Source organism: Atractosteus spatula, chromosome 7 (genome assembly GCF_055471065.1).
Source record: "Atractosteus spatula isolate fAtrSpa1 chromosome 7, fAtrSpa1.hap1, whole genome shotgun sequence".
Classification (NCBI taxonomy): domain Eukaryota; kingdom Metazoa; phylum Chordata; class Actinopteri; order Semionotiformes; family Lepisosteidae; genus Atractosteus; species Atractosteus spatula.
Window position 1 is genome coordinate 48,048,250 of NC_142712.1, and position 18,247 is coordinate 48,066,496.

Consider the following 18,247-nt stretch of genomic DNA (forward strand, 5'->3'; position numbering starts at 1 on the left):
AGTAAAACCTTCCCTTTTAACTTCAAGATTAAACACACAATCCCAAGGATCAGGGGGCTTAATGGTGTGGATACTGCTGCCTCCTAATCTTCATCTTGTCAGTGAGTTATGAAAGGTGATGTTAAATATATGTTTATCAAGCTGCTATGTATTCTCAAAAGAAATGAATGTTTTTCAAATTGTGTGTCATTTTGGGGGAGAAATGATATACAGTACCTAAACTACATTTGCTCTTTGTGTCTTGTGCGCTGCCATTTTATTGACCTGCATCACAATGATCTGTGGCTTTCCCCAAAGTGCAGTTAGTCACTATATCAAAAAAACAGAAAACAAATCAGCTGTTGTTCATTTTCTTTACACTTCTGCGGTGGGAGTAACAGGAATAATTTGTGGCCTCTGATATTTCCCTTTCAGTCTCTGATTAATAATTTATCAAAAATAAGAAAACACAGCATCTGTCAACACCTAGTAAACAGCCCTTGCTTTCAATACTTTCTTAAAATGATGACTACTCTGTTTGCACTTCATCATGTGGAATAAACCATCAAAAAATTGGAAAGGATATCAAACACCATTTTCTGTTGGTTGTGCATATTTATGGCCATGAAAGAAAGTATTCAGAATGATAGTCCCACAGAAATTGTTCTATAGATGAAATACTGGACCACTAGTTTGCCAATCTACAATCTTGTTTCTTGAGATATAAATTACTTTTTTTTATTTTTCCTCTACTGTTTGAGTAGTTGTGTGGCTGTATTGTTTAAAGATCACTCTTGATTCCTTCATAGTGGAAGTACCCACTGAGACAAATGCCACCTTTTTTTAATTCATATTAAAGTGATATTGTGAGCTTCTCTTGCTTCAAAGTGCAGGAGAGTTTCATTCTGCAACCCGCTAAATAAAGGGTATGAAGGTTTCAAAACATCAGCACAAACTAGACCTGCAGAATATAAGCAAGCTCTTAGCAATGTAGTCCGAGATTGTTTTCAGATCAGCTGTGACAGGAATGAAAAGTTTCGGGGATATGATCAGAGAAGGGACACTGTGTGTGTGCCATTGGCATCAGCTATTTATTTGTGTTTGAGCTAAAAGAATATTAACAATCTTAATAGCCCTTTGTCCGGTAATTGTTACACTTTTAAAAACCATGTAACCTCAAAGTCCTATAAAGAAGGATATATACAGAATAGATAAAAGCAGTGTACAGTAAATATAAAAACTTAATCCTGATCTTAATGCACTGTATATTCCTTTTTTAATAGTTTATTAAGGAGAGTGAATACCTTTGCCTTTGTCTGTGCATTTCAATTCAAACACAGCTTGTTTGACCTGTGAAGCTATACGTTAAACAGAGCTGCAGAGTGTTGTGTGTTGTACATTACACTTAATGACTTAAAGATCCATCTAGATTAATTCCTTGAAGTACGGTGCTTTGTGAAATAAATACGATGAACTGTGGCTGTTTTATTCAAGCCAGGAAGAGGTGAAGCATCCTGGGTTTACTTTCAGTCCTGGAGTGCTGTCTGCTTGGAGTATGTATGTTTTTCTTATGTTTGTGTGGGGTTTTGACGGGTGATCCAGTTTCCTCCCGCAGTCCAAAGACATACTGGTAGCTTAATAGGTTTCTGGAAAAATTGTCCCTGGTGTGACAATTTGTGTGCGTGTCTATACTGTATCTCTGTCTGTGTGTGCTCGGTGATGGACTATTGTCCTGACAGGGTATATCCTGCCTAGTATCTGTTGCTTCCTGAGATAGGATCCGGCTCCCCCTCCAACCCTGAAGTGGATTAAGTGGTTAGAAAATGGATAGATGGATTGAAAATGGAAAATAATTTGTTAAACCTGAAAGCAAACACATAAACACTGAATAGTTAAGACCAGGAGGTAGGCATTTAAGGTAATGCATTCCTTTGGATTAAGAACTGCATGCTATTTGCATGGAAATGCATGCATTAAGAATGCAAAGGCTATTCTATAAAGGAGGCTTAGGCTGAAGGATACATCATTTGGTGATGTTTTCACACATTACTTTCTGAACAGCTATATTAACTTAGAGTAGTGTTACATTTAAGTAATAGATTCTTGTGTCAATACAAAATTGCACTTTAAACAGAAATTTACCATAAATGCTTCATGTACCTGAATAAAATATCTCTAAAAATGTAAAAATGTTTTAGTTTTTAATCATATCTTGCTCAAAATATTTTTTTTCACAGTGCTACAATCTATTTGACACAATGGTGCAACACATTAGGATACAGGCTTAGAAATAACAGGATTTTCTCTGACAAATGTGTATGTGTGTATGCCAACATTTACACATCCAAATCCGTTGAACTGTTAGATATGAGAATACATACTGTACATTTTCACAAATCTTTCTACATTAGTCTAATGCTATTGCTTCCAGTACTTTGCTTCCTGTGGAGCATGGCATTTTCAAATCTGTCTCACAGATGTTTGCTTGTGTCATTGTGCCCAGTCGTCCATATCAAAATCCTGAAGAGAGCTTCAATATTAATGGCAACTTAGGCAGGTTGGAAAAGGCTGAGATTCCATTTCATTTTTTTAGTGATAGTACTGCAATCCAGTCTTTGATCGAATTAAAGAAAGTTCTGCTGGCCTGCAAGACAGTGGAACCTGATAGAACTCTGTATTTTTCTCCCAATCACTAAAGCTGAACATTTTCTCTTTCAGTCAGTATACACTATTGATTCTGTCTCTGCAAAATAGATTACATTTATTGGTGCCAAACTGCACTGCTAATCCCTGCAGCTGTGTCTTGGGAAGAGGTTTCTAAAATAAACAACATACATTAGGACCTCTTGCCCTTCAAAGTTTCTGTGTGAACGGGAGCTGATACTTCATTAAAGTTCATTGCTTTATTGTAACTAATCAGTGTTTCAAGAGGATATGTTAACTTAGCTTCTTCACATACAGTACCTTAGCAAAGATTGAGAAATGTAGAATGAACAGATGTTCCTACAGGCACCAGGTCATAAGCAGCCTTAACTGGTGATCAATAACATGAGAATTCCCATCATTCAGCTCCCCCCTGCCCAGCACTTATGCCAAGCATGTCAAATCCTGGTCCTGGAGGGCTGATAAATTTTCAGGTTTTTATTCCAACTCAGCTCCTAACAAGCTCAACCAGATGGCTACTGTCTTAACTGGATCTGTTTAAGTGTTTGTTCGAGCTCTTCAGGTGCTGTTGCTCTAAGGAGACCTACAGTATAAAACCTGCAGACGCACTGACCCTCTTGGAGCAGGTCTGGATGCACTCAACGTATGCCGAATGCATAAGTGCCAAGCTGCAGCCCTCAAATGACATAGCCAGTCTGAAGAACAGCCTCCAGGGAATCTGCAATCCAAGAGCACAGGCTCTTGCCAAATCAGCCACTCACGAGTCCTGATTCGGAAGCCTCTCTAGAAGCTACTGCCATTGCTGTCAGTGAATGAGTTTCTGCTATTTCTCCTCCACAGTGAACATTCATAAAAAATAAACAGAAGCAAGCACCCTCAGAGGAGACAAATGAATATCGTTATGGGTTACTGCAGATAATTAATAGGCATACGTTGCTTTTTTCTGATTGTTACCCTTGTTATGTTAAGAACAATTTAACTTTCATGCATTTTTGATAAGACACCTCTCACAGTTACTCTTGAATACAAGTCCCTTGATCCCACTGCAATAATCATTGTTTTCGTTTTGTCTCCATTGTATTGCCTTCTTCCTGACACGTCCTTCAGACTGACTACAGCTGTGACAAAAACTCATCCGTGTGCTGCGGCTGCAGCTGCTTTTATTACTGCAAAATCTGGCAGCACAGTATCCACAACCACTGCAGCTCTCTATTCCTGCACCTTGCCCTTTTCACTGATGAAATGACCATAGGGCATTCCAAGGCCTTGTATTCTGTGCTTGTGAGATCCGGGTTGACCCCGTTAAAACTTGATTACTTTGTTTATTTAATAGAGAATCCACCCTTAGAAATGGTTTTGTCCTGATCTAAAGGCAGCAGGATAACAAAAACATTGCTGATGGTATAGAGAAGGGTATCTGAATCCATGCAAGCTAAAGCAAGCTGAGCACAGCCCTCAGTGTAGTCTAGCTTCAAGCTCTTCAGTCATCTTCTGTGCAGTCGGGTGGAACCTTATTCAGTAGAGACGCAAGATATATTGGACTGTAGTATATACCAGCCAATAAAAAAAAAACGGAAACATTCTGTCATAAAAACTGAAACTTGCTGTCTGCCTTTCGGATCATTAAGTTTAGTAGATGGTTAATTAATTAATCATCATCTGTGCTTCCGTGCTTTTTCTATAATGAACATTTTCCTTTAGTGCCGTTGTGCATCTCCTTTGGTACCACAGCTCTTCAGGTCTTTAACTGAGAGCTTTATACATCACTGACTCAAAACTATAATGATGCCCCCTGTTGCTTTGTCATGCGCGTGCATATTCTACGCTAAATAAAGAAAAACTTGTATTTTAATTATGAAAACAGTGGATTTATTATCTACAGTTCACATGTTGTGACATGTTCCGCTGTTATTGTATATAAAAGACACTTCAAGCTGTATCGAAGAGAAGCCCCAGATTTGCATTATTATTTACGAAGCTTTGTTTTATACAGTATATACAGTATATAGTCCCAATGCCATATGCTGTATAATGGCTTCAAACGTGTTTTGCTTACTAGCGTTTCAATTAAAGATGCAGTCACAGTTAACTAGAGTTCCTAGTTACAATCAGATTGTTTAGCAGAAGTTGAGTGTGCTCTTAGAAGCACTAATTACAGCACGTGAATCATTAGAAGCAATGGAAGACAAAAAATAGTATTTGTTTGAATTTCTCTGTTAAGCTCAATCTAAGCATACTTTTATTTTTTATTTTTCTTTTCTGTATTTATGGTTTTTCACCTAGTTCTCTATTGCAAGCCATAGGTGGTGTATACAGTATGCTGCAAGATTGAATTGATTTAATTTGATGATGTTTTATAGAATCATTCTTCATGTCAGCTACTGACTGTGTATCACAGGTACAATTAGTAACATACTGCACATACAGTAACATCAGACATTCTTCTTCTGACTTTTTCATATGCTTGTTTTTTTTAAAGAAAGCATTTTATGAAAAGGTCAGTATTCGTATATACAAATATATTAATCAGTAATAATGTAATCATTTAGGTGCAATTCTAGATATAAAATGAATTGACATCACAGAAGGTTATTGATCCCACTAACTTTATAGATAAGCAGGATGCCAAAGCGCTCAGCAGATACAGTGTGGTTTCACCAGGTGAGTGGAGCTCATCAGCGCTGTGTAGCCTTGTCTTGCCTCCTTTTTGTAGCGATTGTTTCCTTCATTTCAACTAGCAGTTCTATCCATCACTAAGGATGAATGTGCTCAATAGACTGTAGCCGGGCTGCAAGCAAGACTGTATTTCATGGTTTTTCTCCACTTTAACTTTCTAATTAGAACACATTGTTAAATAGGTTCAGGTGTTAGAATCCTTTTTAAATTATCTTAAATTATTTACTCACTAGACATTTAAATTAGCCAAAATGATCTGAATTCAAGTCAACTTAGAAAAAAAATCAGCAGATAATGTTTAGTTTAGGAAACAACCTATATTACACCTAATACATTAGTAACTGTCTTTTCTGGAGATGTATGAGATGTACTGTACACGGTGTCAATACCTATAGTATGTCGATACAGTATCCATGATTGCTTTATATTTATGGCAGTTACATGGGCTTTGGAATTGAACATTAGAAATTACTACCATTAATATATTATTAATATATTTGTATATAATTTACAAACTTGAAAATATTATTCATCATTCTTTGCAAAAGCATGTGTGCAAAAACAAATACTCTCCACTGCAGCTCTGTCGCCTGCAACAGTGGGAGTTGAGTGCCTTGGCTTTTAACCTCTCAGTGGAATAAGACTCTTATTGAGGACAAAATTCTGTACTTATTAACATGATGGCTTTGAGGTCCTGTCTGTGACTGAAAACGTTGCTCTGCCTGCGAAAGCCATCAGCAGCATGTGGAAAGAGTGGGGGCCTGTCTGAGTTTATTTTTGTTTTGTTGCATGATGACAAATAAGACAGTCGAGTAACCTTCATACGAATTGCAGGGAAAGCCAAGCAGGGAACAATAGAAAAGAATCATACTGAATAAAGCAAGAGATGTGAAAAAGATTCAAGGATTTATTCACTTTAATCAAGATGGAGCTAGTCTTAAAATGTTTTATCATCAATAACATTGGAATAGTTCTTTTTGAGTTCATAATTGCCTTATATCTTAATCTACAAACTAAAACACACTGAGCAGTTTCTTTATATCAAGTGATACCAGATTTCAAGTTGGGGAGTGCATTAGCATACAGGCAAAGAAGGAACAAATAGATGTTAATTCCACACTGAAGAACAGATGGATAAATAACATGTTTTATCAGCAGAAATCAGTAGAACTCACACCTGAAGTTATTTTTATCTTTTTGCACTATGGTTATTTCTGTGATTTTCATAAACTTGCAAGGGAATGCGCATGTTGTTCTCTTTAGGTGGGTGGAAGAGAGAACTCCTCATGAAGAAGACAGGGGAGAAGAGACCCAACAGATTCCTCGTTACAAGAAATAAAAAAAACACAAAAATGAAAGTCTTGAAGAATAACTGTAAATCTGTGGAATTACGTTCTCTAAAGCTACATGCCTAGACTTGCACAATGGATTCTGTTTTCTTAAAGGACATTTAAAAAGCACTGTTTTTTAAATGTCACTTCATAGTTTTTAGTGATTCAGTTTTCTTATCCAGTTAATTTAATGAGCATCCACAGTTTTTCAAATGACTTGGGGGGTTCTGTGAGGATGAAAGATATGATTACATTTGTAGCCATGTTTTTATTTTAATAATCAAGAAATGAAAACATTACAAAATACATTATGAGTACTTTTCAATGATGATAAAAATGGTCATTTTAGAAGGGAAGAAAACTTGTAAAGCTTACAGAGCCCCACCGCAAGCATGTCTTCCCACTTTATTTGCGAAGTGGGAGAGATGCGTGAAGGCATTTTTTATTTTTAGTTCTGTAGCACAGCAGTGACTAAAATAAAACAGGCAGGCACATTCAGGAAAGCTGAAGTGAAAAATTTAAAGGAACAACAGTAAAAGAGAAGAGTTTTCTGTCTCAGTTATTGTTTTGGTGGTATTTTCTTTTCACTACAATTATGAGGTACTACTGTATAAATACCTTTGAAATACCTAAATTAGAAAATGTGCCAATTACATGAATCAAATATGTAATACCTGCATTATAAATGGTGTTATTTAAAAGAAGTTTAGGAGAAGGTCAAATTATAAGATCGCACCTCTGCACTTTTATGTATAATTACTCTCTGCGCAAATAAAACTCTCTCCAAACAAAGGCACACATCTTTTCTTGCTCCTCACCCTCCACCCTGACTGCACCCTGGTTCATACTTCACACTGAAGTATTAAGCATGCTCTCCCTTTATATTCAGCAGGTCATTTTATTATTAGAATTTAACAGAAATTAGAGTTAAACAGAGTTTAAATTTGTGTCAAATGCATTACAGCAACAGAAATAATAATACTATGAGATGTGGATTTGTACAAAACTGAGCATTAACAAAAGCATTATTTCGCTTCACGCCCAGTATAATTTTCTGTTGTTCATGGTTTTCCTTACTGCAGGTAATTATTTATTAGCAGGTAATTAAGATGTCTCTAGATGTCTCCATCTAAAATGTCTATATTTTTCACATGCTGTATATATTTACAACTATTGTAAGTGACTATTGAAGTGCTTTGAAGAATCTGTATACAATGGCTAACACCTGACTATTGTCAACATATCCAGTTCTCAGAGCTCTGAAGCAAGGAGAAGTTGCTGAGATATAAGATCTGAGATTCCGTGATCAAAGCACCTATGAAATTTACCTCGGTTAACCATGGTTAATTAAGTTCTGGGTAAATGGTTAAGTGTCATTCGACAGTCCAGGCAACATCATAAAACAGGCAGATAGGGAGAGAAAGCGAAAAAAGAGAGACGCAGGGACTTCAAGGGAAAGAAAGGCAGAAGCTTTAACTGTAGGTCGTATCCTCTTTATTTTAGACGGAAGCTTTCTCTTTTGGTCTTTGTTGGCATGATATAAGAATTGAATGCTTGGTAGCAGTCTGGGGTTTTTCTGCGTGGTCAGGACATAGGCTTCTTGGATGCCTTGTGTGTAATCATGAAACTTGTGTGTTGTATGTTTTATGTAGTTTAGTGTGTGTACTTTGTTAATAAACCCAGTGTGCTTGAATTATTATTCATTTTTATCAAAGCTGTGCCACAGAACAAAGTATTTATACCAACTACTCACATATATTCTTGGAAAAATCTTCACAAGTTGGGAGTTATGATTATTTAATTGACTTATTGATTAATCCGCTCATGTATTTCTGATATTTCTTTGTTTCATAACCCCAAATTGTAGCAATATATTTGTATGATGTTTTATATTTGAGTATTGGTGCGGCTCTAATTAAGCTCTGAAATGTTTCAGACTTACTTTGTAAAATACAAAGATAAAACTACATGCAGTTATAAGTATTCCTTAATTGATGGTGGGAATTGATTCTCAACTCTTCTTTCCATTGGCTTTTGCAGTATTATGTATTGGAAAAAAATCAGTTATCCAGGTGTTCATGAATAACACCTCTGTTTATCAGAGGAATTCTTATTGCTGTGTTTATTTCCACAATAGCTTTAAATATAATAGTATATCAAACCATGTCAACAGTGACAGTAAAAAAATGCTTTTACTGAAAGAAAAACGTTCTGTTAAATTGTGTTAATCATGCATTAACTGTAAACAACACCCCCTAGAGGTTGAGCTTTAAAAACTCTGTTCAGTTACCGTATGTGTTCAGACCATCTGCAGTGAGAGATGAGACATGGGCTTTAAGAACCATGTCAGGGGAATCACTGAATATGACGTTTCCTAAAAATCCTTGTTTTATGCTAACCATAGCCAATAAAAATCCATAGCTGCTTGCACAATATATATTAATCCCCACGTAACCCCTCTAAAATGGAGCATCCAGCAAAGCCTCATAAACTCATAAATACCATGTGGCAAGCTGGTCTTTGAGGAGACTGTAATGACAGCATACCTGCCACTAAAGGCTGCAAACGGCCTTTTTTATTTGTAAATAGACACACCGGGTGATGATTAGTTGATTAATTTGTATATCGGTGATGGTGATTGTAAATACACATTTTCCTACAGCTGTGATGACTGTGTTTGGTGCATTAAAGCCCTCACAGAGTTGGTAGATGGTGATAGACTGGGGAGGCAGCTGAAAAGTTGTTTTGTTTGTATAACCAGCATAATCTCAGAAATGAAGCCTCCTGCACTGTCCTGTGTTTTTTATATGTTTAGATTCCCTGAATAACTTTAATGAAGGGTGAGGTCTGTCACACAACTTTTGATTTGATTTGATTAGAGAGTTTTGCTTCATTGATTTGTACACCATGCGAAATACATGAAAAAACTTTTGACGCTTTGTCATTTATTACATTACATAACAAACATTATACAATCTGTCCTCAATAAGATTTTTTTTGGTAATTAAGAATGTAATATACAGTATGCCTTATTATTAACACCTAAATTAATCCATTACCACAGTGGGAAGGCAAAATGAATGAGACAATCTAGTTATGGAAAATAAAATCAAATTGATATTTTAATGGTCTGCAATTTTATAAAAGTAAAAATAGCAATATTGAAGTAAAACTTATAACTTATAACTTACTGTATTGAAGTATAGCTCATTTTACTATATGCCATGATGGTAGTATGCTACAGCAAAGGTGAAATAAGGTTTCACCCAGTCTTCATGCCACAAATCTGTTAGGGGTTAGGCACTGTCAACTGGACAAGAACTGGAGATCCCTGACTTCTCTTGTTGTTGTTGTTTCTTTCTGTAAGGAAGACAGGTGCCACATCCAATTAGTCACAGAACACATTACTGTAATTAGATTTAATGTTGCTACAGTGGCCGGAAGCAATTCAGTGTTTAAGAAAAGCTCCAGGAAGAAAATTAGTAAAGGAAAATAGAAGTTCTAAAACAGATTGCATCCTTGACCCCCGCCAATACCGAGGCATTCGAAGGTAGTGGCATTATGTTATGGTTTAGGTTTGAAAGCAGTTACTTGGTTCTAGGAACTACAGTGTGTCACATTGGTCTTCCATGGCAAACATACCATTCATGCTATTTGTAAGTTAAGTTTAATTTGAAAACATTTAATGGAAATGACCTTAAATTGTAAACCACAGGGAACCTCACATAGCCACTTTATATAATCTCTAATAAAATTTAAAATTTAAGATATTGACTTGTCTGCAATAATTACCCTATCACAGATGTTGCACAGTGTTTGTATTTTTTCTACTACCAGTTATAGTTTATTAGAGACCCAGTTTATCTGTGTTCTTATACTTTAATCATTTTTTTTAGTCAAGGACTAATATTTGCCACTTAATAAATTATATAATTTATAGTACTTAAATGAAAAGTGATCATGAATTATTATCAGCTAGAAACGAATACTAATACAAAGGAAAAGCTCTGTTTTCATTTGTATAGTCACTTGATTTTTAGTAGTTGTCGCATATTTGTTTAGTATTTGCTGTGTTTCCTTAAGCTGCCTCATTCACACCAGCACCTATACTAGTGTTTTGCTACCAGCAGTGATAATGTCCATATACATGTACAGTATATCATCACAAATTGGACAATGTTCTCCTATAAACTACATCTGAGCACCAATGAGTGAGACTATCATTTGTAAAACCGAATGTTTCTGTCACGTCATTCCTGAATGCAGTCAGCTGATACTTAGTCTTCAGGGCTGCTACAATCTAGGTTATTTCAAAACATATAATTCTTCATTCATGTAATGTATACCTTTCTTTGCAAAGTAAAGATACAATGTCAGTAGCTTTAAAGTGTTGTCTGCTATTCACCATTCCCAAAATGATTAATTTTGTAGACTTTTTTCCATCTAATCAGAGACTGTTATCATGAGTTAGAAAGTGTGCTGATTCATTATCTTCAGATTAATGAGAAGTCTTTTGGCAGACATTAGACAATGTGAGTATCTTACAGTTTATCGCCACTAAGTGAGAGTTTGATTCTGTTTGTTCATATTTTCTCTTGTGCTACTGTATATCATGTTTGGCATTCAGGCATTCAGCTATTCATACTGAAGTGCCCTGACATAACCACTGGGAACAGTAAGTGAGTGCTTCCAGATAAATTGCAGATCAGAGCAGAAATTAATATTAATGCAACACAACTGTTAAGATTGCTTTAATTTTTTTGGCATCCTGGTATAAACTGCTATAAATAGCCAGCTGTTTTTAACAAAACAAAGCCCATTTAAGCTGTGCAGTTTGCAGGCCTTGATCAGTGGCAAGGAATTATAGGAATAACAATTAAAAAGATACAAATAAAATGGAACTTTTTAATTCAGTATGTTATACTGGTATGTACTGTTTTGAAGCATGATACAGATTTCTTTTCAGTAGCTGAACAGGAACAGGAATTTGAACTGCTGAAAGTATTTTTCATTGTAGTAAAATACAGTGTCCTAAACGTAATAATGTTTGTCACCAACCGAGAAAGATGGATAACCTTAAGAGAATTCCATTCTCTTCTTGCACTAAAATTCTGTTTGGTTTTACTGACAGCATTTCAGTAAAACATTTTTGTTCAGAGCTATGAAAGATATAGACACACAACTCCAAATACACTTTATTAAATTCTTAGTCACCTAGAGTGGGTACTACTCAGATTTCAATAAAATGTGACCTTCAGTATTCTTCTATTTTTGTATTTTTTGAGCGAGTCTGTTTAACCTTCTTATGGGGTGATCATAATTAAAACTCTTCACAATGCTTTTTTTATTTTGCAGCTTCAAAAACAATTCATAATGGAGTAAGACATGTTGTATCGCAATTCAATACAATTTAAAGTAAGGTCAATATGTAGAGGTTAAGATGATTTTAAAGCTTTGCTGGTAATACACATAAAATGTCTTAATCTGATGTATTACGATTTTCAGTTTTAATCTTTAGCTGGACTGGTAGGTATGTTTTCTGTAAAGAGCATTTTGGTTTATTGATTATTAAATTCTATGTTTTATTTAGTTCCCTTCTGTTTTGTATAATTCAGGACACTCATCTAATGGATCAGTGGGAGAAGTGTCAGTTAATGTGGATCTGATAACACACCCAGGAACTGGAGAGCACAGGGTCACTGTGAAGAGTAAGATCTTTCAAATGCTTTTTTTAACTTGTTTGTATTTGGAGTCTGTTAGAAATGTTGTGTTAAAGCTGGGATTCGGTTAAAACTAGGATGTTACTTTTGTCTTTAATTCTGACCTGTTAGATCCCCTCATATATGAGCAAATATATAAATACACAATAGTACAATATACTACAATATATAAATCTTGAACAGCACAAATAAAGCACCAAAACAAAGTATATAATACTGTATATACTGTACAGTATATCAGTCTTCCTTTTAACAGCCAAAGTTAAGAGTATCTTATTAAAACAGAATGTTTTTCAGTGAATTATTACATATTTTTTGCTCTCATTAAAAAATTCCAATGCCAATGAACAAAGTTTTAATCCTCTTATTTGCTGGTTATGTGCCTGTTAATTTTCTGCTTTTTTTAGGTTGGGCCCATTTTCTCCAGGAAGCTCATTTGTCTTTAAATAGGGCCATTAAGAAGAAGAATATACCTGAACATTTTTTTCATCAAGAGAAATGACTAATGTATCAGTATGCTATGTTAAAAAATGCATTAAAGTACACATTTCTCCTTCTTTCCAGCGTCTCTCTCTATCCCAGGGTAGGGCTGCAGTCTTGTTCCTTGGAACATGAAAACTGCTATTCCAAGACCACAGATGAGCCATGTCAAGCCTGTACAAGCCACTGTATTAACATGTTAATGATCCAAAACAGTCCTGGGTCCTTACACACCGCTGTGTGTCTTCCCTCTAGTTGTAGCAGTGAATGACCTGAACTGGCAGACCAACGCCATGTTCCGCCCCTTTGTGGAGGTCAGTGCCGTGGGTCCCAATCTCAGCGACAGAAAACGGAGATTCGGCACAAAGACAAAAAGCAACACTTGGTCCCCGAAATACAACGAAACATTCCAGTTGTAAGTTTAACACTCTTAACGCTCTTTTTTTTTAAAAAAAGATGGAGTTATTGGATCTCTGTGATGGCAGAATCTAAATCATGAACCTTTCTTATGAGACACACAGTTCAGCACAGAGGCATTAGCTCTGCTTTTTTCAGACATCACCTCATACGTAAGAGAAACAGCAATGCTGTCACCTTGAAGCCTGATCTCGACAAAACCTCAGAAAGTAAGCAAGGCTGGTCAGTACCTTACACAAACTACATTCCTTCTTGTGGTACTTGTAGACAAGTAAGTGCTTTTGTTTTTCTACCAGAATTCCCAAAACAATGCCACAGTGTGATAACTGGTATGCAGCAGGAGGCTCAGGTTCCTTCATTTGAGACATTTAACTGAAGGAAACTTTAAACCTGGAAATTTAATGAAAATGAGACCTGACTCCTTGGTCATTCAAGATCTCATGGTACAGTTCGTAAGAGTAGTGTTAATCCTGCTCTCCTGGTTAAATTCCACTTTGGGTTAGAACAATCTGGTCTCCATAAAGTTCCCTTTTAATTCAACTGGTGTCTCACTTCCTCACCTGAACAGCTGTGCTGATTGAGTGTTACATATCACCTGGGTAGGAGCTGTGCTTCAGTGGCAGAAGTATTAAGAGCTTCAGTCCCAGATATAGTCGATATATAGTCGATAGCAATTAATTGTAATCACAAATGCTATTCCAAAATTAGGTAAGAAAACAGGAGATTTACAGGTTACTGTGAACATTTTTAATGATTGTGTGCGCATGAACTAAACCGTGACAATAACTTGCATGCTGAACTTGCATTTCACCCTACCTGAATTTTTCTAATTTCTGAAATAATATTTGTAATTTTCTTGCCTGCTTTCTGATCGACCTCTAACATGTCCTGTTATGATTAGGGATCATAGAAACCTGTTTGATGTGGGGAAAATTGCTTTTTCAGTGACAAGATTTGATTTTCCTAAAACTGTAAAAAGATAAGATTCCTTTTCTGAATGTCAGTGAACCAATTTCCTTTACTCTTCGCTGTAAGTAGTGCTGTCACTTTTGTATTGTGAGATTATAAATCTGAGTGTAACAGGTACAAACAGTTCTCTGCACATTTCCACTACTGCTGATGAGCTGTATCATTTGCCTTCTTGTGAAGAGCTTGACATGCATGTCAAGACCATGCACTCACTTATTTTGTTGTATAAAGCAAATCATTGGCAAATTGAGCCTCTGTGTTGTTGCTTCTGTGATCAAGACTGTACTGTAAAGGTGGGCACAGTCCACACAAAAAGACCCGGAGACTGCTATCACAATAGTATGTTTTTATGTACTGTTTATTAGATAAGTGCGAATTCTCCTATTTGCAACAAATAAATTCTGTCAATTATTCAATAATATCACAATTATAAAATAATGCACACAATATTTTTAATAGGGCTGCACAGTGGCACAGTGGTTAACTTCCTCGCAGTGCTGGGACTCTGGGTTCAATTCCTGGAGTGCTGTCTGCTTGGAGTTTGTACTGTATGTTCTCCCCGTATTTGCCTGGGTTTCCACCTGGTGTTGTGGTTTCCTCCCACATTCCAAAGACATACTGGTATGTTAATTGGTTTCTGGGAAAAAAGTGACCCTGGTGTGTGTTTCTGCATCTGTGTGTGTGCCCTGCGATGGACTGGCATCATTGCGCCCATTGCTTGTTGGGATAGGCTCTGGCTCACCCATGACTTTGTGTCGGATAAATCATTTGGAAAAGGAGTAGATATTTTAAAAAGGTGAATGTAGATTTTATGACATGGTAAACTAGGATTCCTGATTTTGACACAGCATACTAAAACAATAAGGAACATGTGGTAGCGTCTTCCAATATTCTATACCTCCTCACCAAGATTGTAACATATCTGAGCTTATCGCTTTCCGGAGGGAAACTAAGACTGTTTCTGAGTTTGTAGATTAGACTGTGGTGTTTTCAGTGATATTTCCCATTTCCTTCTAATCACACAGCATTCTGAGCAACGAGGACGGGCCAGAGGCCTACGAGCTGCATCTCTCTGTGAAGGATTATTGCTTCGCCAGGGAAGACCGTATTATAGGAATGACAGTTATCCAATTAAAAGACTTTGCAGAAAAAGGAAGCTCTGCATCCTGGTATCCTTTGGTGAAAAGCATCAGCATGGATGAGACTGGATTAACCATTCTGAGAATACTCTCCCAGAGGACCAATGATGAAGTGGCCAAAGAGTTTGTACGCCTCAAGTCAGATTCACGGTCTGCTGAAGAAACCACCTGAAGGGCGTGATAAACAGCATCTGACTTGGAGAGAATGGACAGGAGGGGTTGTTCTGTTTGTTTAGTGCATGTGTATAAACATCTGTTGGAATGTCGATTTGGAATATGTACAAGTGTTTACCTATACTTACTATTAAGTACTATATTCTATGAGTTATGTTAAAGAAATATTAAATAACTTTTTGTACTAAACTTAGTCTTTTTGAACAGATAACTGTTCAGATGAAGTGCCATACCAGAAAAAAGACAAAAAAAATCAAATGGTGATCTTGGTATCTTTTAAAACTTGCTTGATTATTTTGTTTAGAGTGTAAATCATTCTCTATCCTTGTATTGTTTAATCGTTCAGTCATTTCACTTGCACAGTTGTCTTTCAGTCCCATATGTTACATATCACCTCTCGTTGGCATGTTCTGTTTTCAGATGTTACCTCCTGGTATCTCACAGTGACCATTAGCTTGGGTCTTATTCCACTTCTTTGTATTTTGAGCTGACCTAAACAAAACGTTTTCTAATATGGCAATGACTGCTATGTTAACCTATATAGGTGTTTGTAATTTTATATCTGCTGAAAACAATGAAGACAGCTCTTCTGTGTTACCAGTTTAAAGAGAAAGGGTGGAAACTATTTTTGTCACTGGATTCCAGCCTTTCTGTATTATCACTGTGACAATGAGCTTTGAAGGCAAGCTTACATAACATTGCTGACAGTTTGATATTGTTGTTTCATATATAGAAATATCTTTGTTCCTAAGAAACTGCCAAAGTTATATAAACTGTTTGTACAAAAAAGCAATCCATGATCCATATGAAACAAATCTTTGTGCTTTACAACTTTCAATGCTACATAACTGATTGTTGATGAGCTAGTTCTGAGAATCTTCTATTTTTTTTATTAGTGCGAAGCTGTTAACCACTTTGTACATGTTGCTTTACATATTAGTTATATCAGCTTCAGTCATTTAATTTCTGTTCCTTGAAAAGAAAGAATTTAACATTGGGGTAATTATGCAACATTCCTATGTATTGCACTGATGGCGAACTGTATGTCATGTAAATATATTTAGTGAGAAATTCTAAAAAGTCTGTTTTCCTTGCATTTTTAGTCTCACAGTTCATACTTTAAAAAATGTGAAAAGAAAACATACCAGAACTTTTCTTTTTATGTCTGGCAAAGTGTCAAATACTGTATATCTACAGTATATACTGTATCTGTCCTAAATCAACCGACCTATATTTTGGAGTAAATACTGTACAGTATATTCATGCAGAATGAAATATTTAAAAAACTGGAAATACAAATATAAACAGAAACACAAACTGAGGCTATAATAATGCTGTATTACAGGAGTCTATATTCAGCACAGAAATCATATATAATGTCCCCAAATCTCCTTTTGTAATAAGAGACCTGTGGAAAGGTGCTCCTCACTGCGACAGAAGTTCTTATTTCTCATTCCCATTTTCTCTATTCCCATGTTGTCTGCTTCCCACGGCCCAAAACTGTAGACTATTCCAAATTATGGGAAGTCCGTTATCAAGGAGCACTGAAACTGCTTGTTCTACAATCTCCAGAGCACCTGACCTGATTTTGAGTGTTTTTTCCCCAAGAAATATTTTCACCTTTCATTTCCTACAGAGGAATGCACATCAGATAATCGGATAGAGGCAGTTTATTAGCCCTCATTGATACACTTCAGCTGCATCATAGCATTCTGTGCCCTCAATGAAGCTCTCCAGTCTAACACAACTCTACGAATGAGTATTTTACTTCCAAAGATAATAGCTCTAAAAGAACCAAGTCATGCTTCCGGTTTTCTCAACAACAAATACAAAACTGATGTAAAAGTTGGAATGATTTACTGTTTTATATTAAAATAAAGTAAATAGTAATGATATATTTACTATTTTGCTATCACTGTATTTTCTGTTATGAATATATGCGAGGCTCCTGAGCTATCTAGCTTAAATGCAGTACAGGGACAGTGAATTTGATTAACTTGATTATTAACTTGATCATTCACTAAATTAATGAATTTTGGAGGTTTTAGGAATTTTAAAATAAATCTGTGCTGAATGAACTGACATGATTGATTAATAGATTCTAAAAAGCATGGCAGTTTTACATTACAATTCTGAAATCTCTCAAACGTGTTTAACTGTGGACCCAAGAAAAGCATATTGCAGTGCTGTAAATGTGTGGATGTTTTCTTTGTTAGCCTTTTGAAGACTGTTTGTTTAGGCATTGCAGAAGCTGTAAAGCAATGATAACACGAGGTACCTTATGATCAAAACCAAGAAGCACACTGGCGAAGAGAGCAAACAAAGAAAATGTAATCTAAGGGCAGACATTCATCTGTAGTTATTAAAAGATAAATTGCCAGAATGTGAAAAAATTGAATGGTGGCTTTTTGTTAAGATGAGAAAAAATATAAATTATTGATTCCATACTCTGTTCATATACTGTACAGCCCATTTTACAATACAGGTTTTTATCTGCAGTCTCACATGAATTGATGGTAGTAACCATGGAAACTAAGTTTGCAGCACTACACCAAGGGTAATCTCCTGTTCATTGACAAGTACAGAATTCAATAACCACCACCAGAAAAGATACTGGACATTTTGGGTTTATGATGAACAATCAACCTTTTATTGTGTATATAATAATAATAATAATAATTACTTACACTTATATAAC

General features: G+C 35.9%; 1 protein-coding gene across 2 annotated transcripts in view; it reads left to right on the top strand.

Moving 5' to 3' along the window:
- Positions 1-17,942, top strand: part of unc13c (unc-13 homolog C (C. elegans)) — a 139,004-nt gene extending 121,062 nt beyond the window's left edge. For both annotated transcript variants that reach the window (XM_088921651.1, XM_088921650.1), the window contains 3 exons: positions 12,266-12,358; positions 13,106-13,265; positions 15,262-17,942. In XM_088921651.1, the coding sequence (XP_088777777.1) occupies positions 12,266-12,358; positions 13,106-13,265; positions 15,262-15,547 (539 nt within the window). In that variant the 3' untranslated portion in view covers positions 15,548-17,942. The remainder of the gene's footprint in view (positions 1-12,265; positions 12,359-13,105; positions 13,266-15,261) is intronic.
- The last annotated feature ends 305 nt before the right edge of the window (positions 17,943-18,247 follow it).